The sequence below is a fragment of the Xenopus laevis genome, chromosome 1L (assembly GCF_017654675.1).
Source record: "Xenopus laevis strain J_2021 chromosome 1L, Xenopus_laevis_v10.1, whole genome shotgun sequence".
NCBI classification, from domain to species: Eukaryota; Metazoa; Chordata; class Amphibia; order Anura; family Pipidae; genus Xenopus; species Xenopus laevis.
Window position 1 is genome coordinate 73,642,852 of NC_054371.1, and position 19,530 is coordinate 73,662,381.

Sequence of the window (19,530 nt, forward strand, 5' to 3'; positions counted from 1 at the left end):
ACTGTTTCTAAAGTGTGAAGTCTTTTGAGAAGATTGACGTTATCCATAACATTGAGTTCCTGTAGTTGCTTTTTAATTGTCGGTTCCACACCCTAATGAAATGAAAGCAAAGTTATGTTACTGGTATATGTACAGATAATCAATAGAGAACTTGGTTTCTCTTATAAATAATAATAAAATGATAATAATAAAATAATTCTGCTGATTTTTACCCACTAACTCTTACCTAATATTATGTAGTTGATCCCAGCTAAATGGATACTATTTAGAAGAAATGCACTGGATCTATGCTTTACATCACATTTCTATAATATCAGACCATGTGGCAATATACAGTATCCAACAGCAGGAGATTCCCAGCATGTCAAATATCCACAGCGAGATTATGTATGGTAGTTTAAATAGTGACACCCTTGAATATAGCAAATTATATTTGCTCAGTAATTTTTGTTATTTTAGCTAATAAGAAAAATTATGAAAGTAATATACCTTTAATATGTCTAATAACACCATGGAGCAGATTTACTAAGGGTGAATTCTCAAAGTTAAAAACTTCGAATTTCGAACTATTTTTTGAGTACTTTGACCATCAAATAGACCTAAATTCGACTTCGACTTTGATTCGAAGTAAAAAAGTTTGACTTTGAAAATCGTAGTACTGTCTCTTTAAAAAAAAGTTCTACTTCGACACTTCGCCATCTTAAACCTGGCAAATTGCTATGTTAGCTATGGGGACCTCCTAGAACCCAAAGCCAACATTTGGCTAAGTCTTTAGAAGTCGAAGGAAAATCGTTCAATCGATTGATGAAATCGTTCGAATCGTTCGATTCAAAGGATTTCATCGTAAGATCGAACGATTTTCGTTTGTCCGAGAATGGTCAACTTCGATACAAAAAATATTTTCGAAGTCAAAGTAATCCAATTCGATGGTCGAATTTCGAAGTTTTTTTAACTTCGAAATTCGACCTTTGATAAATCTGCCCCCATATGTTTAATAACACATTATAAAATACATGACAAATTAATAAAATTAAACAAACCTTGACCCTTTAGCTGTAACTTTCAATTAATAACAATAATGAGAACTACTGTATCAGGAAACAAGGTATTAAAACAAATTACTCAGAAAAATACAGAAATATAACATTACTTTACCATGCATTGATACCAACATATAGAACCTGATTTGGTTTCATAAGTGTGGACGTTATTAAATAGGGGGCAATTTATTAACTGTCATTATGTATTTATAAGTGACACCAATGTGTACAATTCATACAAAATATAAAGATAGTTTTATGGTAAAAAGCTAAAGCTAACCAAACCCATTTTTTCCATTGATGAAATGTGTTTAGTGTGTCTCTTAAGCTCAGCTTCTTTTCCAAAGTCATAATTATTAGGGGTTATTCATGGGGCTTTAATACATAACCCCAATGTTCATGTTTGAGCAAAGTTAAATAAATACATTGTTTGTGAATAGTGATGGGCGAATTTGCGAATTTTTTGTGAAAAATTCGCTAAATGGCGCCGGCGTCCCATTTTTGACGCCGACGTCCGTTTTTTCGGAAAAATTTTTTTTGACGCCGGCGAATTTTTGCCGTGAATTTTCGTCCATCACTATTTGTGAACAAACATTTCTTATTTTCTTTTGTCCAGTACACAGGCAATGGACTGCTGCTGACTGACTTACAATATACAGTAAATATATATAGTATATAGTTTGATAATAATCAGTTAAATCCTCTTACTTGGCAGTATAGTATCAGAATTAATTAATAATCAACTCTATCATATCAGAATTAATTAATAATCAACGCTATTGTATCATTATAAGACATACAGTATGTAACAGATGTGAAAGCTGTAACTTCACTTTGTGTTAATGTTTAGGGATGTAGCGAACTGCCGATTTGGTGTTCGCGAACGCCGTTCGCGAACACCGGCAAAAAATGCGAACGTTCGCGAACAGTTTGCGAACTTCGAACACCCGCTAAAATCGTTCGATTCGAACGATCGAAGGATTTTAATCGTTCGATCGAGCGATCGAAGCATTCGATCGAATGCTTTTCATTCGATCGAATGCTTACAATCGTTCGAACGAATGGAAATCGTTCGATTTTTAGCGGTCGAAGGAATTCGAATGGTCGAATGGTCGAACGATTTGTATTCGAATCGAACGCGAACTCAAAATGCGAACGTCGCCCGACGTTCGCGAACATTCGGCGGACGCGAACGGTCGAAGTTTGCGCGAACAAGTTCGCCGGCGAACAGTTCGCTACATCCCTATTAATGTTTTGAAAGATGAAGAGCTGCTGTAAACAACTTTCAATGCATGGATCACTACTATTATAGGACTGCTTCTCTGTGTGTGTGCAGCTCAGACAATATTTATAGCCCTAATATTTTAAGGCTTGGGTTCTCCTTTAATATCTGTGTTTGAAAAAAACGAAGGTAACAGAAATCTTACCACCAAGAAGTCTTACCATTTGAGTTACATTTTCATGCTTTGAAAGGCTTGTATTATCAATGGGTTGAAGATGAACTGCATAAAAAAAGATCATCAATGTTTTAAGTTAAAAAAACTCAGTGATTAAAAAACTTGGTATGAGAACTAAACAATAATATATATATATATATATATATATATATATATATATATATATATATATATATATATATATATATATTCAAAGTTTCGGCACACCTTAGGGTCTTTATCAAGGATTTGATAAAGGCCCTAAGGTGGGCCAAAATGTTGGATACACAGACCTACAGTATGCAGTAAAAGTTACTTGATTCACTGAATATTTGGAGTGCGGGTTTATGTGAAGAATTATTTTAAGTTTGATCCAGCACCCACAACATGATATAAATCTGGATCAGAATGTGACTGCCCAAAGACTGTATATAAAGTTAGGTCCATAACTATTTGGACAGACAACGTTTTTTCTAATTTTGGTTTTGTACATTACCAATGAATTTTAAATGAAAGAACTAAGATAAGTTGAACTGCAGACTTTCAGCTTTAATTCAGTGGGTTGAACAAAAAGATTGCATAAAAATGAGAGGATCTACAGCCGAAAAATACACATTTCGGGGGTTCAAAAATAATTGGACAATTGACTCAAAGTCTTGGGCAGGTGTGGGCAATTCCTTTATTATGTCTATCAATGAAGCAGATCAGTAGCAATCCTAGAGGGGGACAGGCCCTGGTGCGTGACGCATAGCTGGGCCACGCCCCCTCCATATGGCCACATTTGGCCACATTTGGCCGCATTTGTATGTGGTGCATGGACTGCCGGGGGGCCCTGAGGGGTGCGGACCCCTGCTCCCCCGGTAGTTCCACCACTGAAGCAGATACAAGCCCTGGAGTTGGTTTGAGGGGGGGTGCTTGTATGTAGACATTCGGTCAAAGCAGCTCTCTATGCAGATAGAACAAGCCATCCTTAATCTGCAAAAACAGAAAAAACCCATCCGAGAAATTGCTACAATATTAGGAGTGGCAAAATCTACAGTTTGGTACATCATGAGAAAGAAAGAAAGCACTGGTGAACTCAGCAACGCAAAAAGACCTGGACGTCCAAGGAAGATAACAGTGGTGGATGATTGTAGAATCATTTCCATGGTGAAGAGAAACCGCTTCACAACAGCCAAACAAATGAACAACACTCTCCAGGAGGTAGGCGTATCGATAGAAATCAATTTAGGTCGCACTCACTTGTCTGCAACTTTGTTCACGGGTGCACTTTTCCCATGTGTCCTTCCACACGTATGCAATATTTGTTAGGAATTCAAATGGGCAGCACTCCGATTAAAAGAAAAGCCTTTATTTTTCACATGCAGGGCAACAGCAGAGCAACGTTTCGAGCCACCTGGCTCTTTATCAAGCTAATTAACATATGTACATTTCCTCCTTTTATCTTACTGCATGGTAGGTGTATCGATATTCAAGTATACCAGAAAGAGAAGACTGCATGAAAGTAAATACAGAGGGTGCACTGCAAGGTGCAAGCCACTCATAAGCATCAAGAATAGAAAGGCTAGATTGTACTTTGCTAAAAAAACATCTAAAAAAGCCAGCACAGTTCTGGAAAAACATTCTTTGGACAGATGAAACCAAGATCAACCTCTACCAGAATGATGGCAAGAAAAAAGTATGGAGAAGGTGTGGAACAGCACATGATCCAAAGCATACCACATCATCTATAAAACATTTTGGAGGCAGTGTGATGGCTTGGGCGTACATGGCTGCCAGTGGCACTGGGACACTAGTGTTTATCCATGATGTGACACAGGACAGAAGCAGCCAAATGAATTCTGAGGTGTTCAGAGACACTGTCTTCTCAAATCCAGCTAAATGCAGTCAAATTGATTGGGAGGCGTTTCAAATACAGATGGACAATGACCCAAAACATACAGCCAAAGCAACCCAGGAGTTTATTAAAGCAAAGAAGTGGAATATTCTTGAATGGCCAAGTCATTCACTTGTTGAAGACTAAACTTCGGACAGAAAGACCCACAAACAAACAAACAGCAACTGAAAGCCACTGCAGTAAAGGTCTGGCAGAGCATTAAAACGGAGGAAACCCATAATCTGGTGATGTCCATGAGTTCAAGACTTCAGGCTGTCATTGCCAGCAATGGGGTTTTAACCAAGAATTAGAAAAGAACATTTTATTTTCAGTTTTTTAAATTGTCCAATTACTTTTGAGCCCCTGAAAAGTTCCTCACATTTTTATACCATCTTTTTGTTCAACCCACTGAAATAAAGCTGAAAGTCTGCAGTTCAACTGCATCTGAGTTGTTTCATTTAAAATTCATTGTGGTACAGAACCAAAATGAGAATAAATGCTCTCTGTTTTGTAGCTGCAGTCCTTGTCAGTTTACTTGTTCAAACTTTCAGCTAAGAGCATCAAAAGTTGGCAACTAGTGATGGGCGAATTTATTCGCCAGGCGTGAATTCGCGGCGAATTTGCGCGATTCGCCGCCAGCGAATAAATTCGTGAAAATTCGCGAAAAAAAATTCGCCGGTGCCAAAAATTTTTTCCGAAAAACGGACGCCGGCGTCAAAAACGCGTGCCGGCGTCGGAAAAACGGGCGCCGGCGTCAAAAACGAGACGCCGGCGCCGTTTCGCGAATTTTTCGCCGTTTCGCGAATTTTGCGCGAAATTCGTGAATTTTTCGGCGAAGCGAAACGGCGCAAATTCGTCCATCACTATTGCCAACATTTTTATAGACTAAACTTCAAAAGAGGCAATTTTGTTTCTGCCTAGTACAATTTTAAAATACATTTTTGATTATGTGTGCATTTGTGAACTGGGAAAGGACATTAAAAAGTAATTACAGCAAGTTAAAAGAAAGTTATTTCTGGTACTAAACAAAAAAATGAAATCAGTTTTACTTTGGTATTTCCTTTCACTTCCTGATCCCAGAGAGCACAAGAGGATCTGATAAAACTAATTACCTGTCCACTGAGAATCCCTCTGATAATGAGCTGCTCAAAGGCTGCTGCTTAGATAAAGGGGAGGTTTATTTATCTGTTCAAAGCTAGATAGGGCTCTCTGAACAAATTGCCCTGATTACAAAGGAGGGCATTCAGTAAAAATACCACGGCTTTCAATGTAGTGGTTTATTATGGCAAAAATTTGGAATATATATATATATATATATATATATATATATATATATATATATATATAAAATACACAAAAGCTGCAAATATCTTGTAAATTATATCCTTATAAACGGTGAGTTCTGATGTCATTGTGTTTTTATATGGTCATGAAACTCCTCGGTACCTTATAATATCCTTATATTTTACAAGAGGGGGTACTTTATTCAATATATATATATATATATATATATATATATATATATATATATATATATGCAGAATGTAATTTCAATGCATCTCTTATTCATTGTGTTCATTTGATAGCAAAGGTGTATACTACCCCTTTATAATTCATGTTTTTATATTTAGAGCCAACAAAATCATTGCATTAAACCTTACCTGCCATTTCCACTGTATTTTTGTGCAATGCCCCATGTTCAACCTTAATTGTTTTTATGTCGATGTGTATGGTTAAAACAAAAATACATAAAGCAGCTTGTGAGCAGACCAGGAGCATGATGAAAACTGTATGACAAAGCCATTGTGGTTGACCCAATGTTGAACCTAGACTGGACCTTCTTATGTAGGATTTCCTGAAATGGGAGAAATATTTTTTACCAATATGACAAAAGGGAGTGAGAACATTTAGGAACATACTGTAAGTGAAGAAAATCTAGAATAAGTTCCCATAAAGATAGATGCTTGCTGTGCTAACACGTGGCTTATAAACCAGTATAAGTACATATAAGTGAAATCTATCTATCTATCTATCTATCTATCTATCTATATCTATCATTTATCATCTATCTATCTATCTATCTATCCATTTATCTATCTATCTATCTATCTATCTATCTATCTATCTATCTATCTATCTATCATGTATCATCTACTGTATCTATCTTTCTATCTATTATCTATCTATCTATCATTATCTATCTATTATTTATCATCTATCTATCTATCTATCTATTATCTATCTATCTATCTATCTATCTATCTATCTATCATGTCTCTATCTATCTATCTATCTATCTATCTATCTATCTATCAATCTAGTTATCTATCATGTCTCTATCTATCTATCTATCTATCTATCTATCTATCTATCTATCTATCTATCTATCTATCTATCTATCTATCTATCTATTGCAATTGCTTTTTTTTTCTTCTGTGGAAGAATAGACCACCTTAATGAATGATTATGTTATTTTGTCATGTGCCTCACTTACTGTACTGTATATCCCACCCAAAAAAGCTATTGTTCATAAACCTACAACTATCAAACTCAAAATATCTTGATCTAATGAGATATGTCATTTAAATGTAGTATAGGGCTATCTGCTGTCAGAAAGCGACAGAAATATAATGAATAATATTCCCTTACTGTAATTTAGAAAGACTATATAAAAGCACAAAGCTGAAACCTGAGTACTTGTAAACAGTCCATGTAACTCCAAAGTGACTTCTAGCATTTTAAAAAAAAAAGTGATTCTCAAAGCATTCAGTTAAAGACAATGGAAACATAAGGAAGATCTCTTTTTTCTCTTCACTGTTACATCCCGTAACACACTAAAGCAGGTGGGCAGGTGCACAGGGTTAGGAAGTGGAGCTGGGACAGGTGGGGGAGGCATCAGTAGTCCCTGAAAAAAAGTTGGGGGTGCGGGGACTGTAAGAGAGACACATGAGACTTTGGTGTGTTCTGGCATTAAATGGTGCATTCTGACGCTAATATACCCCATTTATAAAGATATAATTTATGGTTTGGTCAATATGAAAATGACCTAATTGTAAATTATACATTGTAGCTCAACTCACTTTCGTAAGCTTCAGTCCAACCTTTTGGATTGGCTGAAATTATCACAGACACAGAAAATCCCCTAATGCAATGCTCCCAATATAATATAAGGAAACAATAAACACTATTAAAAAATATATCTTGTGTTACGGGTAATTATTATGTGAATTGATGGGGCAGAAGCAACTTGGCAAAGAACAGGGACTGTTTCAATCGCTCACCATGACTTGCATAGAGGTGATCACACCTGTCCCATCTAATTCTACCATCCCTATGCCACTAAGTATGCTTTCTTAATTTTTGGAATATGCAAGCACAATTTAATTTATCCTGACATCACAATTTAATATTCTCTTATGAACGCACTAGTTTGATGAGTCGGTAGATCAGGTAGGATAGGTGATAAGAGAAAAATATTAAAAATATAAGCCCTCGACTTTGCTTGACCAAGAAATTATGCGTTTGATTAGTGAGTTAGTGATAAGCAAACTTTTTCACCAAGTTTGCTGTGAAAATGATGCCTATTGACTTCGATGGGTGAAAAAAGACCATAGACTTCAATGCATTTTGGCGAAACGGGTCGGATTTGTCCATTACTAGTGTGGGGGGCTGATGGCAGTCAGATCAACCCTTCTAATACTTTTCCAATGCTTCCACTCTTGGCTGTGCATTTGTTTTCATGGCACATTCAGAATTGCTTAGGGGAATGTATAAAGTAAGTAGAAGAAGAATTAAAATGTATTCATTAGGGTCACTAGGGTTATCTTTATAGTTTAGCAATTTTATTTCTGTAATAGATTTTAAGGAACTTTCCTTTTATCTGCACAATTAAAAGTTTTATGTACCTAAGCATTTTACATGTTAATTGAAATGAACTCACAGTTTTAAAAGCTTTTGCTTAACTTCCAGTGGGTATATTTAGCTAAAAATCACTGTGAATCAACATCACAAGCTATTAATCTCCCTTCCCTCTGAATTCATTATTTTAGCTTGCATGCCTGATAAGAGGTCAAACAGATTGGAAAAAGTTCATGAATATGGTATCTCTTTCGACAAAATTTGCATACAAAACTTTAAATGAGCTAGAGGAAAGCATCTGATAGTGAGCAGATCTAATTTCAGCTTTTCAGGATTGGCACTTGGATAAATGTATTTTTATAGGTCAGAACAACTGCCAAGAATAGCTTCATTTTTTAATAAAACGGAAGCTTATAAATGTATTCAACTTTTATATATTTTAAAAAGGAAATATAGAAAATAGTTGCAAAAAGTATCCAGAAATGCACATAAGCCCACTTCTAAATATATGTTTTTAACCTTGTAGCTTATATGCACACAGAAATAAAATACAGTATTAATATTTATTGTACAGAAAAAGGATTTATTACTAGCTCTTAGAATAATGTATTTTATTGTCCTATATAAGAAAAACTGTCCAGACCAGGGGTCTGTATCAAACGACTGTGCAAGTTAAGGAGCCTATATATAATGCTATGTAAAAAAAATGCAGACCAAATACACAACACAACTTTATCTGATCACTAGGCATCGACGTAAAAAAAAAAGATGTATATAAATTTTCTGCCTAAAATTCTGGCGTAAAAAAGTAGCAGCTGTTTGAAAATGGTGTGTAAACAGTGATCCTCTATCAAAAACCATGCCGTTCTTAACGTTTTCTACGGAAGGAATTTACTGGTTGCCTTAATTTTTCCAACTACCTTAAATAGGTCACAGCATAAATATACCTGGATAAAATAACCGTGCATAATCAGACGGTGTAAAAGAAAATAAAGAACTATTTAAATTCACCATTAATTTTACATCCGTTTTTACTACGTTTTTTCCGTAATTCATGTCCAAGTGGCATATTCATCAAAATTTTAATTTGTAAATTCTTGAATGTGCACTTATTTATTAAAAAACTGGAATCTCTAAAACTTGATTAAAGAAAAAAAGAAATGAAGATTGTGAAAAAACCCTAAAATGCATTGAAACAAATTGAAAAACATTGCTTAAAATCCCATTGACTTCTATGTGAGCTTTTAGATGCAGAATTTCACATTCATGTTTATGGCGCTTCATAAATCTCATGTTTCTGAAACTCTAATTCAATTTGATGAGTTTTAATGCAGAAAAACTCAAATTGTGGTAAAATACAAAGGTATTATTAGGGGTTAATAGAATTAATTTTGAGAGAAGCTTAGTCCAAAGGGGAGGATTTAGTAGTTATTTACTAGCCACAGATACTTAGGTCCTCATTTACAAACAGGGGCAATGTTCTATGTGCAATAAAACTGGGGCAAATGGCACTTATTTGTAAATGATATGCAGGCCACTTCTATATGATATGAAAATAACATAATTTTGTACACCATAACATATAGTAAAGAGAAGGATTTGGAAAGGTTTTGGTTTCCTAACAATGCTCAGCATCTCTGTATCAGTTTAGCATTACAGGAATTGCTAGGATTTTTAGTTTTAAAAACATCTAAATAATAAAAGCTCTTTGCAAATCAGTTTTAATGTACATATTAGGAACCTAAATAGTTCTACCAATCTTTACCTGAGAGCAAATGAATTCATGGTAAGTTTAGAGGAGTGCAAAGCGAAGGATTGAGGGTCACTTGAAATGGAGCTGCTATCTGTTCTTTATTTTAGCATGACATATTCCTAGCCCTTGTGGCTATAGAAATAAATGTATGAATTCAAATCTTTGCATTGTTGGGCTTATTTATTAAAGATTAGTAATTTAAATCAGCAACAATGCTACTAAGTAAGCAACAATGGTTACTGCTCTGTAATAAACACTCATTTATTTATGTTTAGCTTTTCCCACGCCTAAATCATTAATCATTAGACTGATAGACCATAATAATGTTATGATCCTTATAATCAAGAAAGCAGTAATAACTATGATCATATCTAAACTGCTGAGGATTTGAATTGTAATAAATCTGTAATAAATCTGTATTTTCTTTTAGATTTTCCCTCTTTTGTTAAATAATTCTCTGCCCCTGTCCATCTCTCTGTCTCTATCATATATGTCTATCTATTTATCTATCTATCTATCATCTATATCTTTATACTTGCTGTTTTAGTTTATTTGCAACTGTAAAAAAAATAGTGGACTTACCCATTTTGATGCATTTTCTGGCCAACTTTAATTTTTTCATATTCTTCCAAATCTGACTCATCGTGCAGGAGTGAATATTTCTCTTGTTTTGTTTCATCCATAATATCCCCTGGTGTTAAACTTATACGTTCTTGTAAGTTCTCCTAAATGTTTCCAGGTTGGTTAGATTTTCTTATAGCTAAAAAGCCTACACTAGACAGAGAGCCCCTGTCTTCTGTTTTGTGTTAAGTGAAATGATCCTCGTGAATTACTTTGGGAATGCTAGATATTCTGTTGCAGTATAAAGTCCCACATACTCTTGGAGATAATAGGTTAAGTCACCAGGTGAGTCAGGCAAATACCAAAACAATGAAGCCTTCAGTTTATTGTGGCAAGTAATATGAGACTCCTACATACCAAAAGGATACTAAAAAATGCATCTTTGTTTTCATGAATCAGTATTTCTTTTATTAAAATAAGCTTAAGGCAAGCAATGTTTTGTGTGAGGAAATACTGATTTGTACTTTTTAACATATACATGAATGTTTTATGCATACATAAAATAATGTATTAAAATACTAACATTTATTGAAGAATTATTTATTGGGAGTCAAAAGTCTTATAATAAACATATGGCATGTTATATCCCCCTGAAATATTTATGAATTGTATAAATGACAAACTTATCTGAGCTAAATGCACTTCTTTCATTGTTCTGCTAGTACCCAAAGTGCATTGTTTTGTACTATACTTTGTAAATATATGTAGCCTCTTTGGTACTATGGGGGTATTACCTATTAATCACAAGCCATACTACTTTGCCTGAACCATCTTAGAGCATTTGCTACATAGATGCTAATGGCAGGAGGCCATATTGTTAGGACATAATCACAGGAAAGGATAACTAAGGTTTCTCTTCACTGCCATTCATTCAACCAGTAACATTGTGCTGTCCAATGTAAATTAAACATTTATAGTTATTTGCTTCACAAGCCTTTTATAAAGATAGGTGACATGGCTGCTACTTTGCAAAAATCATTGAATTACTGTGAAAACGTTTAAGCAATATATAATAAAGTTTAATAAAAATAATAATAATTAAAATATTGGTTAATTTAAAGGTCTTAGGTTTTAAGAACCAAGCCATCCTCTTAGAGGATTTTGCCATTAATTTGTATTATATGGGGCAAGCATTTGTGAAGTTTTGAAAGCTAACCCCATGCATTCATCTCCCTCATTGATTTACTGTGTGTTTGCACACATTATTTACAGTATTTTTTCATACATTTAGAGGCACATTTATCAAGGGTCGAATTTTGAATTCATGTGAGTTTTTCTAAACTCCCAAAAATATAAATATTTGACTAGTCGAAATGTATTAATAAGATCAAATCTTATGAACTCAAACAAATGTAAACAACCTGAAAACTCGATTCAAATTTAAAAATCTTGGTCCAAATTTTTTGTCAGGAAGGCTACAAACATCACCAAATTGATCTCTGGACCTCTCCCACTGACTTATACAGTAATTTGTCAGGTTTTAGGTGGCGAATAATCAAATTAGAGTTTTGAGTTCTTAAAGGGCCAGAGTATGATAAATCTCGAAATTCGAATTAAAACTCGAATCAAGTTTGGATAATTCACAATTTGAATTTGAGAGTTTTGACCAAAAAAATTCAAATTTTCACTTCGACCCTTAATAAATCTTTCCCTTAATGATTTATTGAAGCCTATTTTAATAGCTGACAGTAAAGGGGTTGTTTATCAAGCTCCAATTATCCGAACTTCAAATAATTCGTAGTTTTCGTAGCAAAAAAAACTATGTAGGTTGAGTCAGTATGTTTATACAATACCAGGAGAGCCTAATTATTTAAGATTTAAAGCACTACGTATCTTGACAGCGCTATATAAATAAATGATGATGAAGATGGTCTAAAAACTCACAATCCGAAACCCCGTCATCTAAAAGCTCTCGAAGTCCTGTATAAATCAATGGGGAAGATCACAGTGTCTGCACTGATGTCGTTACCGATATCCGATGATTTCAGGAATTAGGAGAAAAAACTCTAAAAATTCAGATAAAAACTTTTTTTGCGGAATACTCCAAACTATTTGGATTTTTGGGGGAAAGCTCCGAAGTTTTCAGAGTTTTGGCCAACCCTATTTTTTTGGGCTTTTTTCTTCATAAATAAGGTCCATTCGGGAATTCAGAGTTGCTCGAAGTTGGATATTAGAAATACTGAGATAAATTTGGACCTTGATAAATAACCCTCTAAATCTTAAATCTTTTATTTATATATTCATTTCAATACTGTTCAGATATATCATAACCAATGCGGTACAGGTATGAGACTTGCTATCCATAAACCCATTATCCAGAAATCTCCAAATTACTGGCTTAATTATACCTTAAAAGTAAATAAAAGTAAATAAAAAGTGTGCTCCCTGGAGTAGTAGATTCACATAGATTTATTAAATGGAAAAAAATGCACTTACAGAATTGTACTGGCAAATTCGCTCATCAAATGCAGCAATGCCTAACATGTTCTGTCATGTAGACTTCATCAGGGAATAAAATAGTTTCCAAAACTTGAAAGCATTGGAGAATATTGTCTTTCCCTACTATGATGAAATGCTTTGGGCATTGCCGCATAAGCTTTGGAGAATATTTTCTTCTCCTGATGAAGTCTAGTAAGACAAAACTTGTTGGGCATTGCTGCATTAACTTTTGTTGAATTCTGTAAGTTAAATTTTATTACAGGTATGGGACCTGTTGTCCAGAAAGCTTGGGACCTTAGGCTTTCCGGATAAAGGATCTTTCCATAATTTGGATCTTTATACCTTAAGGGGTAGATTTCCTAAGGGTCAAAGTGAATTTTCGAAGTTAAAAATGTCAAATTTCTAACAATTTTTTGGGTACTTCGACCATCAAATAGGCCTAAATTCGACTTCGACTTTGATTCGAAGTAAAAAAGTTTGACTTCTTAAATCGAAGTACTGTCTCTTTAAAAAAGTTTGACTTCGACACTTCACCATGTTTAACCTGCCGAATTGCTATTGTAGCCTATGGGGACCTCCTAAAATCCATAACCAACATTTGGCTAAGTCTTTAGAAGTGGAAGGAAAATTGTTTGATCGATCGATGAAATAGTTAGATGGACTTCCCAATATCTGGAGATTTCTGGATAACTGGTTTCTGGTTAACAGATCTCATACCTGTATTTGAGCCTTAAGTCTAGTAAAAAGAAAGAAACACATGTCCCACAGAATAATTATCTTTGATAAACCAGTGAGATTTGTCTGAATTTACCTGACTCTAAACAACTAAGCACAGTGAGGCAGATTTATTCAATTTCAAATTCATGTTTTTTTCAAAACGCAACTGCATATTTTTTAAAAAATAAATCTGTGTTAAAAACCTGAAATATATAGTAGATTCTGGTTTTAGTTGTCAAATTTTTTTGTTTTATAAATTTCACAAATTTGAGTTCTGAAAACTTGAATTTGAAAAACCAGAGATTGTGTTTTTTGACTGTGATTTTACTCAAATTATCTAAAAGGCATTATTTAAGGTGCATCCCCCTTACCTGTGCATCTGTGAATAAAAGGGGCATTTGGAGCCCTGTACTTAACACCCTTAGCAAGAGTTAATTATAGAGCTCCCCTGTCCTGCCTTCCACCTCTTGCACAAATGATTCAACATGTAATCAAGTTAAAGTCAAATTAGATTGTATTTAAAATGTAGATCCCCTTCAATACAGAGAGAATCAGATTATAACAATTTCATACCAGTCCATTTTTTTTTTGAAGTTTGAAGTTAGAACACTGAAATACTTAATATACCATATACAACATAACAAAGGTGTGAAGGAAAAAGACATTTTACTTCAAATAAAAATAGTTTATCTGTTACTTTATATAGTTGACAATCTTGCAATATATGTATTTTAAACTGGTGTGATAAAAATAAACATAATTCAGTCCACAAGTTTTGCAATTCTGATTATTTTCATATTGAACTGAGATTGAATTGAGACAAGAACATATGTATATATCCAGAACAAATTAGGTTTTGATATGGATGGAAAGCTCATTTCTTATTTTTCTGTAAAGAAATCCTCTTGTGAAGAAGTTCAAATATTAGTTAAGCCCACATGTTGACATCTTCCTTAAGCAGATCACTGAAACATTAAAAAAGGAACATAAATTAAAATAACTTAAGCAACATAGGGACTTTTGTCAAAAATAGCTTATAACTGTGCCTAATAAATTAAGTCATATTTAGTAAAAAGACAAAAACAATTAAATTAAAATTTGTACTTTTTTTTTTTACATGAAAATGGTCTTCGTTTTTCTAAGCAAAAACTGTTCTTTAATGCTTATTAGCTAAAAATCTCGCTATCAGAAAAAAAATGCACAAAAGCTTTAACATTGAATATTGATTATCTTTAATAAAATAATACTGGCTTGCTGATTAAACATGTGCAGAAAATAGTTTAGAAAAGTAGGTTGAGGCATTCAATATGAAGAGTTCTGGCATGTTTGGACATTAGATAGGACCAAAGACAATTGAAATGGCCAATTAAGATCCATTAATAATTTTTCATTCATTTTATTCTTTACTCTTTATTTTTGGAATTGATCACAACACAACCCATTAAGCAATAATATTGATGTGACAATGATAGTGGTATATTGTTGGGCATTTGGTTTCTAGGGAAAATTATTTTGATTTGGAAGCTCATATATTTTAGCAATTATTGTATTTGCAGGTGTATGCAGCCATCATTCACTGCTTTGCCTGACCCTCTTGTCATTCAATAACTCAGCCCAGCAACCAGATCTGTTTTCAGTCAATATGGTCTATCATGCATGAAGTCAAATTAGCTACAATATAAAGTTTCTGTTTCTTAACTGGTAACCATGACTCTATCCAAAATCTAATATTCTGACACCGCATTAATAAAAGAGATGAATGCAAAACAAGACTTATTCCCCAGCTGTAGACTTTATTTTAAATTTTGATCTTTTTTTTTTAACATCACAATGTGAGCAGCTTACAATTTAAAGACTTTATGTATTTCTGTTTAAACTATTCTTGCTTGGAGAAAACTATTTATCAGGTACAAAATGTATGCAACGTCCTTCTAACTTCTTCACTTAAAGGTCCAGTAATCTACTGTACATACCAGTTATCTGACCATTGGTTTAATCAGAGCTGAAGTTTTTCTTATGTAAACAGAGCCAAATATGATTTATTCATTTGATCCTAAGCTAATAACTTAAAAAGATACACAAGATAATATTATATATTTATATTCAATTTTGAAATCTGACATGGGGCTAGACATATTGTTAATTTCCCAGCTGTCCCAAGTCATGTGACTTGTGCTCTGATAAACTTCAATCATTCTTTACTGCTGTACTGCAAGTTGGAGTGATATCACCCCCCCTCCCTTCCGCCCCAGCTGCCAAACAAAAGAATAATGGGAAGGTAACCAGATAACAGCTCCCTAACACAAGATGACAGCTGCCTGGTAGATCTAAGAACAACACTCAATAGTGAAAACCCATGTCCCACTGAGACACATTCAGTTACATTGAGAAGGAAAAACAGCAGCCTGCCAGAAAGCATTTCTCTCCTAAAGTGCAGGCACAAGTCACATGACCAGGGGCAGCTGGGAAATTGACAAAATGTCTACCCCCATGTCAGATTTCAAAATTGAATATATAAAAATCTGTTTGCTTTTTTGAGAAATGGATTTCAGTGCAGAATTCTGCTGGAGTAGCACTATTAACTGATGCATTTTGAAAAAAACATGTTTTCCGATGACAAGATCCCTTTGAATACAAATATATCGCTTATTAGCAGTGATAAAAACTAGGTGAATACTATTTGTAAAGTATTACGTAACAGACACTTAAGAAATGTAACGTCATCAATTGAAAAGTGTTTTAGTCTATTTTTAGTCTATTTAGACTCTTAAATCCATTTTTTTCTCATTTGAGAGAACCATGTTTAACTGCCTTTTCAAACACGGCAGTCAATGAATAAGACTTATACTAAAAATACTTTATACCTCCTGTTATAATCATGAAAAATCTATGTTTTTGTTATGTCTTGAGCTAAATGGGGCTGATGCAAACTGAGGCTCCATGTTTGGTCTTTGCGAGGTAGATAATTTGATTCACCATAAATATCCCAATCCCATCCCCCTTTATTTTGGCTCACAGATAAGCAAAAGTTTTATGCAGGGGGATTATCTGTTCCCTGGGAATCTTTTTTTTATCTCCATTTTCATTGTACCACAACTGCAAACATAGCTGTAAAAACGCATTCTATGTACCGTATATTGGTTTCTTTGCTGAAAAAGCACTTTCCAGTGGAATACACATAGATGTAAGTAGTTGATGAACACTGGATTGGCTATCTTAGGTGTCATCATAAAAATTACTTGTATATGTGACATAAATCAATGTGAAATCTTAATGAAATTAGAATAGTTTTAATAAAAAAAAGGTTGATTACATTATATTTGTCTTTGCTGTAAAGCATTATAGCTGAAATTATCATTAACTATAACATAATATTCACAGTATGAAACCTAAATAAATCAACAGAATTAAAATGTGAGTTTATCAAAATTGGATATCTTTGGTACAGTAGATTGCCCAGTGCTAATTGTCATAGAAATAAAATAAAGACATTTCAAAAAGACATTCTGGGTCTGGGATGATAATAATCCACTCAGCAAAATAGCTAATGCTGTCATTAGGATTTGCACTATTGGGCTCACATGTGTTAAACATTACCTTAAAATGAATCATCAAAACACTGACAAATGATATAATGCTATAGAAAGGAAATAATATTATATATTAGCACTCCAGTCGTATTAGACTTTGGACCTTAAAGAAAATAATGGTGTAAATAGGGGTTATCCATTGTGAATGAATGAATATCATTGGACTAATAGCTTCGGTGTAGTGCTGACCTTTCAATTAATACCACAAAAGCTCTTATGACATTATGTTAAAGACTGAACTTTGGTTCCCCTTCAAGTCACTGTCAAATTTAATTCTGAAGTTAGTTATATGCTGGAATAAAAAAAATCTAAAAAAAACCCTTTATTAATGGCTAAAGAAAGAAATAATTTTGAACAGCACTTCTGAGAGCTGTAGGGAGCTTTTATTGAACTAAATCCTTTTGAAAATCTCAGCTTGATCTGCAAAGACATGGAGAACTCTTTGCTTTTGAGAATTACTTTTGTGTATATGTCTTATGAAATCATGGCTTCACAAATGTGAAGGTGGTGTTCTATTTTATGCTTTGTAAATGTAAAAAATAAATAAAATGTTATTACATGAATAATGAGCATTCAACATGGCAGTATTAAGACAATGAGAGTGTTTTCTTTATTTATTGGACCAACTAACCTTGGCAATCAGTGCCCACTATTCCAGTTTTCATTCCTTTGATTTTCTAAGACAGTATCTTATGTTGGAGTAAATGGAAATTTTCAATAGAAATAACTCTCTTTATTAAAGGAAATGCAGGAAGCAGTTGTCCCAAGATACATTTAGAATGTATCCTTTTATAAAATAGGATATGTCAACTGTGGTGCTGAGATCTGACATAATGAGGCTAATATCTGCCATCACGTGCATATACTTTATAAACTTTCTTGACATTTTGAGTTACACAGAGGGTCGTTATAATCATAGGTGTCCCAAGGTGATTTTTTAAAAAAATTTGAATAGTAGAAACCGCAGATTTTCAAAATCCATGTTTCCAGTGTTATCTCACTTTCTGTAGTTCTTGTCGGAGCCATGAAGGTAATGGTTGTCCCAATCTGTGCAGAACTTTGGACAATTCAATATTGTGGTGTTGGTAGTAAGTTGAAAGAAAATCTCTTGACTGTAAACAAAAACATAAAAGAAGGTTGGTTACAACAAAACAAGTAAGCATACGATGCAATGATGAAGAGTTGATAAAGAATTAAAAATATTATTACACTTGAACAAAGGAGACTTAGCACAGTATGTAGTGGGGTATGTTATATGAATGAGATCCAAGATTGAAGAAGCTGATAGGGAAGCAGTGGGCTAATATTTTTCCTGCGAAGGAGATAGAGTGTAGGATAACTGTAGGTCTGGGGAATGTAAATTCTTCCCGGAGGTCCATTTTTGGATAGCTGTAGGTCTGCAGATTGTAAAGTCCTGCTGGATAGTGCATTTGGGATTTTATCATGTAGAGAGGAGGAAGTAAACTAACTTATAATATGTATCAGTGATGTAGGGACAGCAGGCAGCTACACTAGAGAAGTAGATAATGCATATGATTTCTTATAGTAGCCTCATGTGTCAAAGAGGATCAGTCACCACCTATAATTAGATTAAAGAATAGTGGATCCATACACCTCTTGGATTTCCCTCAAAGTGGAGGATATAGGGTCTGAGTCTGTAATAGAAGACTGCAGGTTCTCAGTTGAGCCTGAAATTGATATTGGCCAGAAGAAAAGGGTTTAGTAGCACAGAATAAAAGCCAAGACTCCAACCAAGAATGTTAGTGAACTCAGTTATAGTGAAATGAGTAAAGTAGGTCAACGTTTTCTGTTACATTGCATATTATCTTTGGTATGACTTGCTCAATCTTTATAATAGAATGAATCTAAGAATTACTGTTGAGCAGCAACTGATTGTTAAGTTGCACCACACATGTACAGCAAACATGAACCTCATTTTAACATTGGGAAACTGGGATGTAGCTTTGTTTTATCTATGCACAGCCAATAGGACATTCTGAGCAATAAATGTGACAAATGACAACATTTTTGTTGTTTATTTTTAAAGCAGAAGCCTTTTAATGCTGTAAGATTGGCAATTTGATTGTAAGTATTTAATTCTTAAAGGCAGGCTATCTGAGAATAGGGTCTGTCTAAGCAGAATGTAACAAATGTTTCGAGGGGAACAGAGGAAAATGCAATCTACATGGAAAAGTTACCA

General features: G+C 34.1%; 2 protein-coding genes across 6 annotated transcripts in view; both read right to left on the reverse strand.

Moving 5' to 3' along the window:
• Nucleotides 1-10,883, reverse strand: part of LOC108719619 (EF-hand calcium-binding domain-containing protein 14) — a 32,369-nt gene extending 21,486 nt beyond the window's left edge. Inside the window, exons 1-4 of one of the 2 annotated variants that reach the window (XM_041590430.1) lie at nucleotides 10,546-10,880; nucleotides 6,014-6,207; nucleotides 2,484-2,542; nucleotides 3-92 (exon numbers count right to left, since the gene is read on the reverse strand). In XM_041590430.1, the coding sequence (XP_041446364.1) occupies nucleotides 3-92; nucleotides 2,484-2,542; nucleotides 6,014-6,207; nucleotides 10,546-10,646 (444 nt within the window). In that variant the 5' untranslated portion in view covers nucleotides 10,647-10,880. Of the gene's footprint in view, nucleotides 1-2; nucleotides 93-2,483; nucleotides 2,543-6,013; nucleotides 6,208-10,545 lie in introns of both variants that reach the window. The other variant, XM_041590428.1, reaches the window with a different exon arrangement.
• A 3,348-nt stretch (nucleotides 10,884-14,231) lies between these two features.
• ndst4.L (N-deacetylase/N-sulfotransferase (heparan glucosaminyl) 4 L homeolog) overlaps nucleotides 14,232-19,530 on the reverse strand; it is a 152,747-nt gene continuing 147,448 nt past the window's right edge. For 2 of the 4 annotated variants that reach the window (XR_005967009.1, XR_005967005.1), the window contains 2 exons: nucleotides 17,962-18,442; nucleotides 14,232-14,705 (listed from right to left, as the gene is read on the reverse strand). Coding sequence is in view for 2 of the 4 variants with exons in the window: in XM_041590435.1 (XP_041446369.1) it covers nucleotides 14,669-14,705; nucleotides 18,332-18,442 (148 nt within the window). In the remaining 2 variants the exon portion in view is untranslated. The remainder of the gene's footprint in view (nucleotides 14,706-17,961; nucleotides 18,443-19,530) is intronic. The other 2 variants (XM_041590435.1, XM_041590431.1) reach the window with 1 other exon arrangement.